Below are 17754 nucleotides of genomic sequence, written 5' to 3'. Positions count from 1 at the left end.
GGTTGGTTCGATAATTAGATTGTTATCCTATGAGGCATTCATATATCCTTGTATCTTCTGTAAAAAAAGCTATTAAAAAAAGCGTAATCACTGATTATTGACATGAGATCTGTTACACTTTTCCCTTACGGAGCTGAGCTTACGGCCCAGTTCATGTGTGCCTTGTACACGGTTTCCTCTGAATTTTCATTATGTAATAGTTCACATTTTTATGATTTTATATTTACTTATCTGCACAACTTAATTACATAGATGACGTATTTTTATGCAGGGATGATGACAGTGCTGCTGTCAGGTGAGGCCTCTTGGCTAATCCATAGGAGCAGCTTGGTATCAGCTGAACTTTGACTATAGACTTCCAGCAGGGAATGTTTCTTGTTTCTCCACCGCCCGGCGAGAGGCAGTCCCTAATCCCAGAAGTGTGCTGGCTCGGAGCAGTCCCCTGAAGCAGGCCGCGTTCCGAGCTGTGCGCGGTGCGCCCGGCGGTCCCGTTCGCCGCGCGGCTCTCGCCGGCAGCGCGGCGGCCCCGGGCGGTGACGCCGCCGGGCCCCGCCCGCCGCGCGTTCCGGCGCCGCAGATTCGTCACGGGCTGGCCCCGGGGCCGCGGTTTTTATTCTCCAAACCTTTCTCCCCGCTCTGATTCCCACCCGGGCCCGTCCGGGGAGGGTTCCGCTCCCAGGCCGTTTTCTGCGCGCCGGGGGTGCAGCCGGGCTCCGTGTGTCGAAACGGCGGCGGGCGCGGAGCGCTCTCTTTACTCGCCGCGGCGTTCGACGTGGAGCCGGGCGGCGGCGGCGGCAGGGCCAGCGCGGCGAGGGCAGCGGAGCGGGGCGGGCCGGAGCGCCGGCGGAGCGGCTCGACATGGGTGAGGAGCGAGCGGGAGGCGGCTGCCCGAGGGGCCCCGTCCCTCACGGCCCTTCCCGGCGGCCGAGGAGGCGGGGGCGGGCGGACGGGTCGGTGTTGGGCTCTGCCGTGGGGAGGGGCGGTCTCCTGCCCGCCGGCGGCGAGAGGCCGGGCCGAGGGCCGCGCTTGGGCGATGCCCACCTGCCCCAGGCCGGGCCCCGGTTCCCGGACAGCCGGGCCTGGAGCGCCCGCAGGCCGCCTGGGAGCTGCCTTGCGATGGCGAGGCGTCCGAGCAGTGGCAGGAGGGCGTGTTCGGCCATATCCTCAGGCTTCTGTACTCCTGCCACCTGGCAAAATTAAACTCTGAATCAAGTCTGTAATGGGCTGCTGATAAGGAGCGGATTGGGAGAGGAGGTCCTGCAGACTGGTAAATGAAGTAGAGGGTATATTAAAGAGAGGCCCTGATCTGAGGGTTGAGTGATTGAGGTGAACCTGTCCTGTTGCAGATGGTATTTGAGCAGTGTTTTAGCGTGGGAAGAGCATGCACAATAGCATATTAAAAGAGGGAGTGAGAGGTGTCTGGTGGCAAGCAAAGTTACTGACTGAAAGAATTTTTGCATCTTAGTCCTCCATGCGACCACTGGTAACCTTCTACTTGTGATATTTCTGTTGAAAGACCTTTTTCCAGCTCAGTTCTCTTAAGGTTATTTGCCTGTCTGGCAGTAAGAGGTGCCATGAGCAGCACTGTGCAGACTGGCAACTGATGGTCCCTTGTACCTTTTCCTTGTTTTACAGGTCTGTAGCATATATGGCTTCTGTGGTGGGATGGGCTTAGAAGAAATAAAGCAGCCTGTTATCAGTCTGAGTTCCTTCTGACGTATAAGTTCATTGCTCCCTCCTTTCCCTGGAAAAGCAGATGCCTAGACAGGCAAACATAGGGAATAATTTTTATTCAAACACCTTTCAGTATGATTTTGGTTGCAAATCTTCTTAATTTTTCTCTGATATATTTATCGGTGTTGTCAGTGATTCTGGCTTGTTGGATGTTTCATTACCTTTTGCAGGTTTTAAGTGTATTTACAAAGTTATGATTTATCATTTAATATGTTTATTATAAAAATCTTTGGAAAAAAATTGTTACTGGCTTAGAACATCAGTATTCTTTTTATGAATAAAAATCTAGTAGGCATAAATCAGATATTAGCCTGGCCACAAGTACTCTTGCATGGATTTAGAGAATAAATGAGATGGTGGGGCAAGCCAGTTTTGATGAAAAGAATGAGAAGGGCATTTAAAATCAGCTGCTAGACTTCTCTGTAGCATTAACCTACTTGATTTGGTGCAGCTTTGCTGTTTGTAATTAAATGATTTAATATGTACCTACTGATTTATACCTAATTTTAAGAAAAAAAGAAGTGGGTGGTCCTGTGGAAGACCGTAGACATCTTCTGATTCTGAATTCTTTCAGGCTTCTTTTGGTCTTGGTATAGTCTCTGGCACTGAAAACGTAGAGTCTGATACAAGCCAAAAAGAAGATGACTCATATTTTGGCAAATGAGAGAAAAGAAAAAAATAAAATGGTAACTGCAGTGAGATTTGATGCTGCTGCAGTGTGATTTGCTGGAGTGAGCTACCGTAAATCATAAAATGGCAACATAAACCAGGAGGACATGCTGCTGTTGAACACACAGCCATCTGAGCAACAACCTGGACTTGTCCTTTTTCACTGGAGAAGAGAAACATCTTGTAGGCCAGTAAGAAATGAGGTCAGTCTGCATATCCTCCAGAGAGCTGGCTGACATTGAAATGTCTTTCTCTTCTGGTTTTTGTAGGGGGCTTTTTCTCTACCATCTTTTCCAGTTTATTTGGAACTCGAGAGATGAGGATTCTCATCCTGGGGTTGGATGGAGCAGGAAAAACAACCATTCTCTACAGGTTACAAGTTGGAGAAGTTGTTACCACCATTCCAAGTAAGTGATCTGCCCATAGGGAGAATATTTGCATGGAACCTGTGATTTTCCTGTAGCTCTGACACATAAACTTTGCCAGCCAAACTTACTACATCCTTCCTTCATAAACAAAAGGACCTTATGTTGTGGAAGCCTTGCACTGTTGTATCTAAGAACTTTTCTTGGATAAAAGTATTACAAAAGAATATTTTATACTGCCTTGCAAAATGCAAAAAGCATTTGACCTCTAGATTGATAGCATGATTTCGCAGGCTATTCGTGATAGGTCAGCATTCAATAGATGATAAGTTGTGGACTGTATAATTCTTTTGTTTCCAAATATAACTGTTATGTGAACTTCACAGGTCATTGTTGCTGTACATAGGATGGTGTACCTTTTTTTTTGACAAGGGTTATATAAACACTTTTGTTTAACATGGAGAAGAAGAAATCACATAATGTAGCTTTACATTCTGTAGAAAATGTAACAAAATTCAATGTGAGGTTTCAAGGGAGAAGATGATGCATATTTTTAAAAATGCAATTGATTTTACCACTTGTCTTTGCATTCATGCAGCCACACCCACCCAGTGTGTGTGCCCAAGTGTTCTGGCCGTAGTCATTCTATGTAACATGAGGGACAAAGGATGCTTGACTTTTTTATGTCCCTGTCATGTCTGTTGTGTTCCTCCTGACTTTGCTCAGGACTCTATTACCTTTTAGAAGCCAACAGTTTGCTAGGACATAAGTTTTTTGCCTGAGGGTTTTGTTTATTTCAGCCTCCATATAAATTTTAAGCAGCCTGTGCCCACTGTTCACTTCCCGGTGCTGTGTTTCTCTGGGCTGGCAGAACAGGGAATGACATATGTGATACTGCAGCCTTGTTGGCATCTTCCAGACATTGGTATCAAGTCCTCTCCTGAGAAGTTGGTTTTGCTTTGGTTCTGCTGTGGCTCTTAAAAGAGTGCGGGCCTTGTGTGGACAGGACACATTCCTAAGTGCTCACCTGCTGTCAGTTGTGTACTTGGTTATCACAGCAGGCCAGTTCTTGAACCCTTGCTCTGTTCCTTTTGATGATTTCAGATACACTACTGTTGATTTTTAACCACCTTAGCATTTGTTACAAAACTCTACAATATGTTTACAATGTGGTTTATTAGTTCAAAATAAATATTTATGCATTATTTTGAGTCATGTTTGTTGGGGTAGCTTTTCAAAGGCATGAGCTTCATTATGCAGCTACTGAGAATTTTCGGGTCTGAAAATCTTAAACTGAGTGCTGTGATATTCTTCAGAAAAACAGGAAAATCACCAACAGTAAAATTGTTTAACTTTGTTTCAGCCATTGGCTTCAATGTTGAGACAGTGACCTACAAGAATCTGAAATTTCAAGTCTGGGACTTAGGAGGACAGACAAGCATAAGGTAATAGATTTCTTAAACTCAATTAACTTTCTCTAAAATGTGCCAAGTTCTTGGAATTCTCATAGCAGGCATTTCTGAAAATTATTTAAGTTTAAAAAGCCCATTCTCAGGAGAGCATTTTCATCTAATGGAATTCAGTTTGTAAAACCTGTGATGCACTACATATTGGAAAACAAACCAAACTGGTGTATTAATTTGTATTTGGTTTTACAAATTTATTAGTGTAGTAGGCAATTGAGTAGCATTCTGAGAATGAATGAAGGGGGTGTTAAAGACCCAGACGATACTTCCTAGCTTTGCATTCTTAAGAATAGTGAAGTTGGATTTAGGTATAGATGGTAATTTTTTAGCAAGCTTCACAAGTTTTGTAATAAGTCATTAACAGTACCCCTGTATGATCCCCTTGCGATTCCTTTTTCAGTGCTCAGTAGCAGGGTGCAGTTAGTGATAAAGGTTCCTTCTCTTTTTAGTTTCAGTACAGTAATTCTGAAAAAGGTTGTTTGTTTTGGTCCTTGTTAATTACTTGCCTGTATTAATTAGTCATTTAAGATTTCTCTGGGGATCCTTCATTGGTGACTAATGAAGATGTCTATGTCGTTAAACTTCCTTTGCTTCCCTGTCCCTTGGTTATGGACCTGATGTCCTTCAGTCTGATTCCCAAATAAATCTGTCCTCAGCATGTTTGTTCTTTTCCTGTTTTCAAGTTGCTGCTTTATTTGCTTTGTGTTGTGTTTTTTTTTCCTTTTTTGTTTCTGCCAAAAAATAGAGAGTATTTCTACTGTCTTTTCATTTTTGTAGCTTCTTCAAGAAATCTACTTGCTTCCTGGGGCCTTTCACCCTGGATACAGTTTTTATTTATTCTCGGTGATCTGTTTTTAATTATCTAGCTAAAAAGAACTGCTAACATGCAAATGACATGACTGGAACTTCTCTCTCCTTTGCAGGCCCTACTGGCGGTGTTACTACTCAAACACAGATGCTGTCATTTACGTAGTGGACAGCTGCGATCGAGACAGAATTGGCACTTCAAAATCAGAGCTTGTTGCTATGTTAGAGGTAAGAAAACAAGGATCACAGTCATTATCAGTAAAACAAATTCAGAAATTAAAAGGTTTTTTTGAGTAAATATGAAATTCGATTCAGTGAACCAAGTGAAGCTCAGCTTCATTTGTGAAACTTCAGCCCTCAGCATAGCCCATGCAGCAGTTCTGACTGAAAAAGCGCTGAATACTCTGCAGGTATTTCATGGGTTTGTGCAGCATTATCTGGACAGTTAATTTTATTTAGCCTTGCCGTCATACGAAAATTCATCTGCCTGCCAGGACAGCTGCTCAGTACTGCAGTGTGACAAGATCAAGCCCTGAAGGATTGACAGTAATTAGTATCCTACAATATTTTGAAGCTGAAGAACAAATGTAGAACAAGGTAATAGAAGTGAGTTGAGTAACACTTCCTTTCTCTCTCATGCCTTGTTGCCCAAAATACCTGCAAGCTCATTTAATGTGCATTGTTAAATCCAGCTAGCAGCTTGTTTTGTAACTTGGACTGGCCATGTTTTGAAACTGCTCCTATTGGATATCATCCTGGAATTGAAAATAAACACCATTCTTTCACTGAAGAATTTTCTACAGAACAGAAATCAGCAAACAAAATAATTGAGAGCTGCTGAAATTATTTTTTATTATATGTCTGGTTTTTTATTGTATAGGTTTTCTCTCCTTAAATTCCATGGAAGTCTCTGCAACAACTTCCACAATTTTTACTTTTTTTTAGGAAGAAGAGCTGAAGAAAGCCATTTTGGTGGTGTTTGCAAATAAACAGGACATGGAACAGGCCATGACTCCCACAGAAATGGCAAATGCCCTTGGCTTACCAGCTTTGAAGGACCGAAAATGGCAGATATTCAAAACCTCTGCAACTAAAGGCACAGGGCTTGATGAAGCAATGGAATGGTGAGTACCAGTCTAGTTATGCTTCATTCATATACCTAATTTTACTTATTTGGGTTTTTTAGTAAGACTGGATTTGTGGATAGTCTGATGTAAAAGAGTCCACATTAGAAGAATGGCTGTTTTTCTGCTGGGAGTATTTCAGCAGAATTGAAATGACTTTTCAGTAAACTGACTTAATCTTTTTCCTAGGTTGGTGGAAGCCTTGAAGAGCAGGCAGTGATACAAAACTGACCAGTGCAAGAAGTGTCAGCTATAGCCAGCATCCTCCTTTCTGCAGTTAAGTATTTTCAGGCCACAGATACTTGTAAATAGAACAGATTTGAATTTGACTTCTGTAATGTGGATGCCTCTCTCCAATTGTCAAACTGAAATAAGTGAATGTGTACATTATGATACTCAATTTCTTTCTTTTTGTTTAAAGAATGTACTTATGTTAATTTGTATGAAAGTCTTACTAGCTGAGCAAGTTGGTGTTTTTTTTGTCATTCCCCCTTCCTTTGGTGGTTTTGGTGGCCAGCATATTGGTGTAGATAGAACACTAATAAAATCTGGAACTGTCAGCTATACCCGAGGGGTGTGGTGCTTGCTAGAGGCTGCTTGCTTTACAGAAACAAGTCCAAGTGCTGCCGGTTCCAGCAGCCATGTAGCTGAACAGCTGCAGAGGTGCACCTTCAGTGCAGACACACTGTTACATTGAAGTAGAGCAAGAGAACACAAGTAGTGCACCTCTGGTTGGCAACATGGAATTCAGTAGGTGTCTGAAAGGAAAACCAGTGTCTTCAGCACACACTACTGCCCTGATGTGCCAGGGCAGTAACTTGAATTTAACTTCCACCTTCATGAGCTGTTGTTCCTGCACTCTCATCTTAGCCAGAAGTGACAGGTAAGTAGCTCAGTATAGCAGCAGAAACTGAAGGCCAAATCAAAGTCAGGCGGCAGACTTGTCTCTCTGGGATCAATGTGTTCACAGGCAGGAATGCAGTCACCACAGAACCCATTTCTTACAAATGAAGTAAAATTTAATATAAAATATCTTAGTTGTTGCCCATTCAGCTGTACATGCTCCAGTAAATATACAGGTTTGGAAAAAATTTAGAAGTTTTTATTTAAGATCCTCGAAAAAAGACATAAAAATATTAATAAATACAGTTGAAATATGCAAGTACTTCTTAAAACAGTAATTAGTTCTTTAACTCAGTATTCCTTTTCCTAAATTAATCCTCCAGGAAGGAAAAGCCTTTTCATTCCACCATTGCTAAATCTTTCAGTGCATTACTTCGATGTCTCTTGGCCTTGTACATAGGGCGTAGAGATTCTATTTTTCTCTTCCTGGTTTCTGCTTTATTCTTGTGTCTCTTCAGCTTCCTCCTTGCAGCAATGTCAGGATTTGCTACAGTCTAAGGAAAAACAGTACATTGTTAGTTCATTTGACAACTAACAGCAGTCCCTGTGAAAATCATGAACTTCCTAAGAAACTGGTCACCCAGGTGCTGGGTTCCTTGAAACTGAGGGTATTCAGGCTGCTTTGCCCTTCAGGTAAGGAAACCATCCCTGTCAGCCAGAGCCTGTGCAAGAGGCCAATCATACACCGCTTCTTCCAAGTTTTATAAAGGAACTGATGACACTGTCCTACTTGAAGATGAAGTTCTTGCTCAAACTCCTCTTCCTGGGCATCTCTCAAGCCTTTAGAGAGCCCCTATTTCTTCTTCTCTCAAGAGAAAGTGGAATCTTACCTGCAAAGCCCTCTGCTTTTTCCTCATTGCTCTTTTCTGGTTGGCCTGTTTTTGCACAGCAGAAAAGGCCAGCGAAAAGGCCTCCAGCCCCACTAACTTCTTAAGAAGTTCTATGATTTCTTGGGAAAGGTTCTTTAGTGTTGGATCTGTTAAAACAAAATTGACTTACTTAATATTTTCAGCATATGGAACAAAAGCCAAGAGCACAAAATGGATTCCTCTTTCTTCAATAAAGGATGGCTGCACTGATAAACCTTACCCAAACCAGTGCCTGTGAAATCTGCTGGTGCTTCACCAGCCTTCCCAGAGAATGGATTTTCAACCAGCAAACAAACAAACAAAAAAATGCTTGTGAGAAGAAAAAAAATTTTTAGAAGGGTCATCCCAAAGGTAATTACAAATGGCTTTCTATATATAGCCACTAGGCTTCTAGGGAAATAGACTTTGTTGGAAATAAAGATGATTCCAGTCAGAATCCTTGGTAAGCAAAACAAGGCCTGGCTTAATTGTTGGAATCACTAGTTAGTGGCAATATATTAACTACAATCACTGGAGGGAAAAAAGATACTGGGGGTGAAAAAAGGCTACAAAGAGGTCCTAAGGGAAAACTGAGAGCAGGGCAAATACTTCCCTCAGTCTCTGAAACAGTTCTTGCAAGTTCCTCTCAGCAAGGACTCTTTAAGTCTTGCCACCATGAGCCTACCCTTGAGTACTATGCTTTTCCCACTATACCACATGCTCAAGCTTTACCCACTTGGACACAGGAGCATGCCTAACTTCATTCCAGTCTTTGAACATGCTGGTTTCTATTTCAGCTGACATACACTCTCCTCCCTTCCTGGTATTTTGGTTAAATAGCAAGCAAGTGAAATTCACTGATTACAGTATCAATGCTGCAGCAGACAAAAGGAATAGCAGGTAGTGTTTGTACTGGGGCATAGCTGTGATGCACATTCCTCTTTGTGATGGAAATCCCTTACCTTGCTCTGCATAGTTGCTGTTCAGCTCCCTGTACAGAGGAGCGAGAATTGTTGGAAGGTAGGGCTTGATCCTGTCTTGCCCCAGATCCACTGAGATTGCTCCCAGGAACTTAAAGATGCAGCTTCTCTGAAAAGAAGTGTGTGGAACATGAAGGAAAGCTGGAAGCAAGCTTCCTAACTGAACTGCTTCTATGGCCATGCATCACTGTTCAACACAGCAGGTGTTTTAGACACCTGAGTCACAAACTCACGGCTGTTTCAAGGTCTTACTGCATCCAAGTACGGCCTTTAGAGAGACACAATCCCTGTTGTGTGAGCTGGGACTGGGCTGGCAGCTGTTGACATTTTGAACAACAGGTCTGTTCTCACTGTCCTCAACTGAGGCAACTGAAGACACAAAAGCTCAAGCTAACTCTGCACCATGGGGAACACAGTGCTTTTTGTGATCCTCTCCCATACATCCCCTCCCCTTGTCCTAGCAAGTTACTCCATACTGCCATTCCCCTGCCTGCATGAGCACTCTTGGGCATTCAAAGGCACTGCTCTGTTCTCTTCAGCTTGGTGCCTTGGGGTTTACCACTCTTCCACCACCCCCTAGGAGGCTGGAAGCATTAGCAAGAACCAGACTGGCACAAGCCTTTCCTGAGAACCCCAAAATAAAAGGCTTGTTTCTTCAGCACCTACTAATCCTCGCACCAGTGCCAGCTCACAGCACCCTCTGCACCTTGTTCTCTGAAAGCAAAGAGCCAGAGCAACACTATCCTGTAGAATTGCCCACCTCATCAAAAGCAGTGTTCTTACCTTTAAAGGGACCTTAGGGGAATATGCTGCTTCTCTCTTCACCATGACAGAAAGCTTCTTCATTAACCACAGCAGTGTGGCTGGCTGGCCTTTCTCTTGTGTGTCCTCTCTTTCTTCCTCTCCTTGAGCAGAAGTATGTCTCTCATCCTCTGAGACCTCCTGCTCTTCCACTTCACACCTGAGTTCTCCATCTGCTTCTTTACCTTCTTCTGAGGCAGGGGCTAGCAAGTAAACAACTTTGGCCACAAAAAGTAAATTCTTTATAACCTGAAGTGTGGAAACAGAGGAGTCAGTCACTCAGGGTTGCTTCTGTAAGCAGCAGGGCATGTAAGAGTCAAGACTTGATCTGACAGAGGAACTTGCCTGACGTTTCTCCCTCTCTCAGCCCCTAAACTATTAGGCTAGCCCAGAGATATGAGGCCGTGAGGGGAGGAACATCAGGAGATGGGCATAGATTCCAAAAGAGGCTCTCACCCCGATGTAGTTGTCCTGCTCTTTATTCCATGAGGTCTGGGGGGAAAGAGCAGGGGGAAAGAGGACGAACAGGAAGGGCCATTGCCTTATCTAGGCTCTGGACAGGGAGGGCTTCTCTGGTTCTCTGCCAACCCCATTGGGGCAGGAAGGAGGGGACCAGGCTTATCTTGGTCAGAGTCACAGGGGTCTCAGGGAATGGGGAAAGGCATAGCCCAAGCGCACCGTAACACTTGCTGACCCAGGAGTCTGCAATGGAAGAGACCCCAGTCCTGCCCTGCATAGTGCTCCCCCTTTCTGTCCCTGCCACCCCTCAGTAGGCTGACACCACAGTAGGGACTTTCTGGGCTCCCAAGAGGCTCACAGCTGCTCAGATGCCCTGAGCAGAGAGCAGCTAGCCCTGAACTGTGTGTCTGCCCTGAGCCACCACCTAGGACACAATATCCCTCACATGCCAGGGCCTGCTCTGTGCCCTCCTGCAGCCGCAGACAGGCTCCTGCCCTTACCTGCTCACTCAGAGACATGTCCAGGAACTTGGACTGCAGCTGATGGCAGAATGCAAATGCGAGTTCCTTCATCTGGGGAAATGAAAAAGGAGAAAGGAATGATTCCACTGAAGGGAGCTGGTATCAGAGACTCAAAGCAGTATTTTGCAGTCACCAAAGTTCCCAGGAGAGACCAAAGGATCAACATAACTACTGCTACCTTCATCTTACTATCTGGAAGGGTATTTTTGTGCTGCTGAGAAAAGACCCCAGAGAAGCCCCCTCCCAGCAGCAGAGACACCTCTTCAAATGCTTTAAGTGATGAGGATTAGACAGCAGACAAGGAGAAACATGCATAGCAAACTATGAACTATTTTTATGTCCCAGTCAGGGAATGGGCATGAGCAGAGTGAAGGGAGTAGTACAGAAATCATTACCTTTTTGTCCAGTTCAGCAGTCAAGAAGACTATGGATGCAGACAGCTCTGCTGGTGTCTTTTTTCTCTTCCCTGACTTTCTTTCCTTCCATTTGTTGACAAGATCTTCTGGCTTATAAGATGCAAACAACAAACCAAAGATCTCCGTGGCTGTCAGCCAGACCCAGCTATGAGGATACCACAGGTGAGACTGGACATGATCTAAGGAAAAGAAAACCTCTTTCAGCAAATGAGATGGTCCATTGAGAGCAAAAACAGAACCAGGTCACTCCCAACAATTACCACGGCATATGCTGCAATAAAAAGGTGAATGAAATGAACTGTGCTCATCTGCTCAGAACATAATAAAAAACTTTCTAGCAACTCAATCCAGCCAAAGCAAAGAGCAGCAAAAACCTACAGGCAGCCACATGTCTCCACAGTGATCAGGCAAGTCATGTCTCTGCAACAACTATGGTCCCCTCAGGGCCACAGCTCATCTGCCCATGATGTCTGGGGACTGGCTGCTGTGAAACTTGTGTCAGCTGGCCCTGCTGCTGATGGTCAAATCAAACCCCTGGAGAGAGGCTGAGGATGCTTCAGAGAAGAAATGGAGCTGCCCTCCTGTCTCACCCCGTAAAGCTGCCCATCACCAAAATCCAGGATAACAGTGGTTTTCTGCTATCTCACTAAAGGCACCTGGCAGGCTGGACTCTTCAAAGTCACTAACCAGCCACATCAGCTGCTGATTGCAGTAAATGAAGCAGTAAAAAAAGGGCAACAAAACGGCAATAAACCAGCCTCAAATTGTATCATCTCACATAAAGGGAAATCGCTTGAATCAAATAACTTCCAGGTCTTCACATCCTGACAGACACACAGGTTTTAGAGCACTATTACTACATGTCACCATTTTCTGGCTTGTATGTATGAACAAGGAAATCATCTCAGGAGAGCTCAATGTTTTCATCCAAGAGAATTTAATAATGGTGAAACATGCAATAGTTTCAAACTATTTGCTCTAGGGGTAATAGAAAGTACTTCCCAGCAACTGAGACAAAGGGTGTGTTGTTTTCATCCACCATGTAACCTTTTCCATTAGCAACTTCTCTTTTATTGCCCAGTAACTGCTGTGTGTTAACATTTTGCAGAATGGAAAAACCTTGTATAATAAAGTTCAGTCATTTATGCTAGTGTGTGAAAAACCACAAGGCACACACAGAATTTGTCTTGTAACACAGCTGTAATAATTCCTGAATTATACTTACCCCAAATACTGCTCACAACATCACTGTTCCTGGTTAACTGAATCAAGTTGCACTCTGTGATTAGCTTTTTTACCAGCACAAGAAAGCTGAATAGAAGCCTATCTGCAGCCTTCTCCTCTTCTTCTTCAGTTATCTAATAAAATTAGCAAGAAAAATAGTTATGAGAACCTGAGGACAGTGGTGCTTAATCCTCACTAGATAAATTTCAGATCAACCATTTGAAAAACCGTAAGACTGACTTGTACCCAATTCCCGATATAAACAGAACAGAAGCACCTCTATTGAAGCATTTCCTCTGGAGACAATCTCTGTAGGAGATAGTATTAGAATCATTCTTCTTGTTTTTCATACAGACATTACTTTAACAAACTGCTGCATTTTTAAATGCAAGCAATTACACACATTATGTCTGTGCATGTATTTAAGTGGATTTGATTCTCATCATTAGAGCCCAGCTGAGTGCAGATTTGCCTGTATCACCTGGGAAGCCCCCAGCTGCTAGGACAACACTGCGTGTGCTGCCTGCAACCACCAGCTGGCTTGATGTCAGTTGTTAGTACATGTCACAGCACAGGGTGTGATTACACCAAATTTCTCCTCACTGCAGGTATTTTATTTTAATCTCTTGCCAATTTACAGATCCTGAGATTCTTTTCTCTCTTGTGCAAGGGCAGCATGCTGAACATAAGTAACATTCATGGCCCCTCCCCAAGCACAGTGACTGGGATCCCTTTGGGATTATCATATGCCAAGCAGAGTCTGAGGCAGCCTTGTTATTCTGAGTTAATCAAGTGCACTAAAAAGATCTTCCATACAACAAAACCATGGTCTTAAAGTACAGGAAGGGAACCCCTTTGAAAGTTAAAGCTGTAGATAACACTGGACAAAGCAGACAGTGACATGCCATGCACTCCTGACATGCAATGCTTACACAAATCTCTGCAGCTAGCAGACACATTTCCCACATTGCAAGGAGCAATATATCTGCTGGTTACACTGTATGGTTGCAGGCTCAGGCCAGGTGGCTTTGCAAAGTTTCTTTTCCCCTTGTGCTGTGACATATGACATCAAATTTGGGCTTACAGGCAAAAAAATACGGTTCTGGGTCAGTGAGGTCCTCTTCAGAACAGAGGTGTGTGTTTTGTGTCTATCCTCAGTCTTGAACAGTAAATTCAACTGTTAAATCTCTCCTATACTTCTTCCCTTTTCCCATTTTTTAAATTCTCTTTCCTTGAGCTTAATGCATGGAGAAAAATTACTTACATTTTCAAATTTACTTGGGTTAATTTCTTTTTCAATCAAAGTGAGGACTGCTGCAAGCCGCCGTTCAAACATTACTCCTTCCACTTCAACAAACAAACCACATGCCTGGGCAGCCAGCCTCCTGTGTGAGCTCTGACACAAAAAAAAAAAAAAAAAACCCAAAAAATTAACTCTTATAAGCAAATCCTGCAGCTCCCAAGTGCAGGAGCTGGTAGCAACCCTTACTTTCTGCCTGTAGCAACAGCACCTTAAGAGAAGCTGGTTTTCAGAGTATATTGAAAAAGGAGATGCTGCCAGCTAGGTATAGAAGTGCCCAGCAGCACAAGTTATTCCTGGGAATGCACCCTAAAACTGAATTCTAGAAGACTTTTTCCAGCCCAGTTCACAAGTGCAGAGATCTGGGAGCTACTTTGCAACTCTTCACAATGCAACAGGCAGCTTACAGTTACAAACCAAAACTGAACATACTGGGATGGAAAACATGAAGTGCTGAAGAAAGCTAACTCTGCTAGTTAGGAAGGGAACTTGGGTTCAGCTAGAGGACAGCTTATCACCGAAGCACCCAGATCAAGACAGCAGGTCTTGAAGACCAGGGTTGCTGCCTTCCAGTTGCCAGCAACAGAATGAAGCATGTCTGAGATAAAGTCAGCACAAAATGCTGGGATCAGAAGAGCTTAAAGGAATTTGCTCAAACCTCTAAACTGAGCAAAGACTACACTGTGAAATACTTGATCTAAAAGTCAAACTGTTAGAAAGCCTCAAAATGGAGCTGGGAAGTCTGTAGGCTGACCTACAGAAATATAGGGACCAGCATCAGCAGGTCCCTGTATTTCTGCAGCTTGATGAAGTTGTACCATTTCTTGCTCTCTAAATCAGGAACAACGAATCCACCAACCCACCAGATCTGGTACTAGCAATCTCTCGCTTGCCTTAATCTTACTCAGCCACTCCAACAGAGTTCAGATCTGGTCAGTGAAAAGACCAAAGAGTACCTTTTTGCTGTGAAACCATTGTGTGACCAGCGAAAACATCAGATCTTGTTTTTCACTGCTGATCTTACGGAGAAGAGATTTACATGTCAAAGCCGCCATCTTTTTGCATTTAGCTGAGTCATCATTTATCATCATCATACAAAGAGAGAGAAAAAATAGCCCACAGTGTTTGTGCAGGAGATCCTAGAAAGAAACAACCATTATCAACCACAAATACACAAGGAGCTTCCGTCATTTAAAGAGAAAAAGAGGGGTAATTGCTGCACTATATTCAGGAGCAGTGTTAGCCCTGAGTGGGTTAACTGCTAAAACAGGATGACCCTGTTGTTGGAGCATAGAGGGAGTGTACAGCAGCCCCAGCCCCACTCTGACTTGCTACCATATCCCTGGGTCAGCAAAGTGAGTGTGAAAACTTAAAGGGCATTTTCATGCCCAATGCTCACTGAAACAGGCTTAAGTCCTCAGCATTGCAGCAAAACCCAAATGTCCTCCTCTCAGAGACTGCAGCTCTTTGCCGCCTTAAAGAGTTCCCAGGAATCAATCTGAAATATTAAATCATCAGGCAGTGCTGAAACACAGCTTACTGTGCAGAATTTATCTTCCTTCCAAATTCTTGTTTGATTGCACTTCTCCCAGTGTTCTGAATGTGAAGTTAAACTCCAGCTGCAGAGCTTCAAGGCAGCTTAGGATTTTGCCTATGTGATCCTGTACAGACTCAGAGTTATTTTTTAGCTTTCATTTTGATCCGCCCCACTGAGAAGCCCTTCCTCTCCAGTCAGGCCAACCAAACAGAACACACCAGTTCCGTCAACAATCTCTCATGAATATTGAAAAACCCTACAGTGAGAAAACTCTAGACTTCACTTTCTATTTCTGTTTCCTAAACTGGCTGTGTTTCTTCCTGGCATGAATCACAATTGAGTTTATCCAAACTCCAACTGACACAGCTTTATTTTACTTGCAAACAGAGCACATTAGGCAAAGAAGTCCTGCAGACTTTCCAGCATGTCGTTCCTCTTTTGCAGCAAAGCCAGGTTCTTTGGAGATAAGTGAATGTTCTGCTCATGATAAGAGATAATAGGAACTAGCAAGTGCTTCCACAATAAACTGCTTGGAAAATGCTGTTACTGCAAACCACAGTAACTGCCTGATTCTTGGAACACCAGGGGGTGCTTGTTACCTGTGGGAACATGTCGAGGAGGTACGCAATCATCTCCAGTGCAGATTCCCTCCCAGTTTCATACTCATACCTGTGAAGAAATAAAGTATTAACTGTTAGGGATGAGTTAATCCTCCTATGAAGTTGCCAATGATTTACAACAACAACCATTTCCAGAAACACACACTGATAGGGATCCTTCTACAACAGCTACCAGACCTGGCCTGATACTGTGGACAAGAGAAGCAGCAGGCCCATCAGTTCTGTCTGTCAGAGAATGAGCACAGGGGCACGAACAGGCCACGAAGGGTTCCAGCCCACTTGAGTCAGCACAGCCACACTGTGCTGGGGAGCCTGATAAATGGCTGTCACCTTGAGCAAGGGAGGGGTGAAGCTCAGGAGGAGGTTGTAGGCACAACACTCCTGCAGAATCGGTACAATTGTTTTAACTGTGCCTGCAATTGCACTTGAGACATTGCCATGGGATCACCTTCCCTCATTCCTCCTGGATTTTCCACTTCACCTGTGTCCTAGGGTGACTTTATGATGATTCACAACCAGGGGAGGTGGTAAACCACTAAGCAAACAACATAACTTTTGCTTAAAAACAGATAAAGAACAATATTAGCAGTGAAACAGGGATAAGTAAAAAGGATTAGCTTCATCAAACAGCCTGACTTGGGCAAAGGGAAGTGTTTTAGAAGTAGGAAAATGAAGACTTCATCCATCCATGCCTTCTGCTTATTCCAAAGAGCTTTTTGGGACACTAGAGTCCCATTTAAAAATAAAGTTTTATTCTCACAGAGATGTCAGGAATATAAACTCACTCCAGCTGTGCGAGCATGAAATCCAAATTGGGTTTCAGTTTGTCACCAAGAGGGTAATCCAGAAGGTATTTTAAGTAAATCTGGAAAGAAAAAACAATACAGACAGGAGTTAAAATAAACACTCAGGTAAGCTTGTGAAAAGGTTGCGAAGAAAATAAATTTGCTTATCCTGGGGCTTAAAAAAAGAGCAAAGCTTAGTTACATAGGCTTAAAAACCCCCAGAGGAGGGACCATGTCACTGCTGCTAAGCAGCTCTCCTGTACTTGGCACTGGTGAGGTTGCACCTCAAGTAATGTGTTCAGTTTTGGGCTTCTCACAGCAAGAAAGACATTGAGGTGCTGAGAAGCAATGAAGCTGGAGAAGGGGCTGGAGCAGAAGTCTTATGAAGAATGGCTGAGGGAGCTGGAATTGTTTGGCCTGGCAAAGAGGAGGCTCAGGGGAGACCTCATCACTCTGTACAACTGCCTAAAAAGGAGGCTGTAGCCAGGTGGGGGTTGGTCTCTTTTCCCATGTGACAAGTAACAGGAGAACAGGAAATGGCCTCAAGCTGTGCCAGGGCAAACTCAGATTGGCTATCAGGAAAAAGTTCTGCACTGAAAGGGTGGTCAAGCACTGGAACTGGCTGCCCTGGGAAGTGGTTGACTATTTAAAACAGGCTGGAGGTATTTAAAAGAAGTTATAGATGTACCACTTGGAGACATGGCTTAGTGGTGGATGGGGCAGTGCTGGGTTAAGTGCTAGACTCAATGACCTTAAATAAACTTTCCAACCTAAACAATTTTACAGTTCTATGAAGGAACACCACAGTCTCACTTATAGGCAAGGAGTCTGTGATTCTGCTATGCCCCAGTTTCAAGAACCGAAGCCAGATAACAAGGGGAATAAAGATAGTGAAGAAGGGGAAATGGAGTTCAGGGTTCAGCAGGACCAAGACACACATCTGTGAGAGACAGGATGGCCACACTAAGCCCTCTGACCTGTCAGACAGCTGTAAATAAAGTGAGAGACTCTTCACTCCACCAACCTGCCTGCACTGGACTCGCACTGGCTCACTCTGACCTGTGATGGCTAGCTGGGCAACCTTCTGCAGCACATCATCAATTTCAGGGACAATCAGCTTCCTGGATAAAATAGCCTGAAAATGTGAAAGCACAGCTAGAGTCACATCATTTTGCTTATACAGTGTGAGATGCAG

At 43.9% G+C, this 17754-nt stretch overlaps 2 protein-coding genes across 2 annotated transcripts in view; one reads left to right on the top strand and one right to left on the bottom strand.

Moving 5' to 3' along the window:
- Positions 1-745: 745 nt before the first annotated feature.
- Positions 746-6731, top strand: ARL1 (ARF like GTPase 1; the record flags this gene model as incomplete). Its single annotated transcript, NM_001245392.1, is given in 6 exon segments — positions 746-862; positions 2673-2810; positions 4132-4213; positions 5158-5269; positions 5987-6165; positions 6355-6731. Coding segments are annotated over 6 exon segments (546 nt in total). The 3' UTR covers positions 6386-6731.
- Positions 6732-7162: 431 nt separating this feature from the next.
- UTP20 (UTP20 small subunit processome component) overlaps positions 7163-17754 on the bottom strand; it is a 62863-nt gene continuing 52271 nt past the window's right edge. Inside the window, exons 51-62 of the mRNA XM_030262505.4 lie at positions 17584-17694; positions 16560-16639; positions 15754-15823; positions 14574-14756; positions 13582-13713; positions 12319-12451; positions 11073-11272; positions 10657-10728; positions 9680-9946; positions 8879-9005; positions 7899-8044; positions 7163-7562 (exon numbers count right to left, since the gene is read on the bottom strand). Of these exons, the coding sequence (XP_030118365.4) occupies positions 7407-7562; positions 7899-8044; positions 8879-9005; positions 9680-9946; positions 10657-10728; positions 11073-11272; positions 12319-12451; positions 13582-13713; positions 14574-14756; positions 15754-15823; positions 16560-16639; positions 17584-17694 (1677 nt within the window). The 3' untranslated portion in view covers positions 7163-7406. The remainder of the gene's footprint in view (positions 7563-7898; positions 8045-8878; positions 9006-9679; positions 9947-10656; positions 10729-11072; positions 11273-12318; positions 12452-13581; positions 13714-14573; positions 14757-15753; positions 15824-16559; positions 16640-17583; positions 17695-17754) is intronic.

The sequence above is a fragment of the Taeniopygia guttata genome, chromosome 1A, assembly GCF_048771995.1.
Source record: "Taeniopygia guttata chromosome 1A, bTaeGut7.mat, whole genome shotgun sequence".
Lineage (NCBI taxonomy): Eukaryota > Metazoa > Chordata > Aves > Passeriformes > Estrildidae > Taeniopygia > Taeniopygia guttata.
Note: the sequence above shows the minus strand (reverse complement) of the source record. Positions and strands in the feature narration are given on the sequence as shown.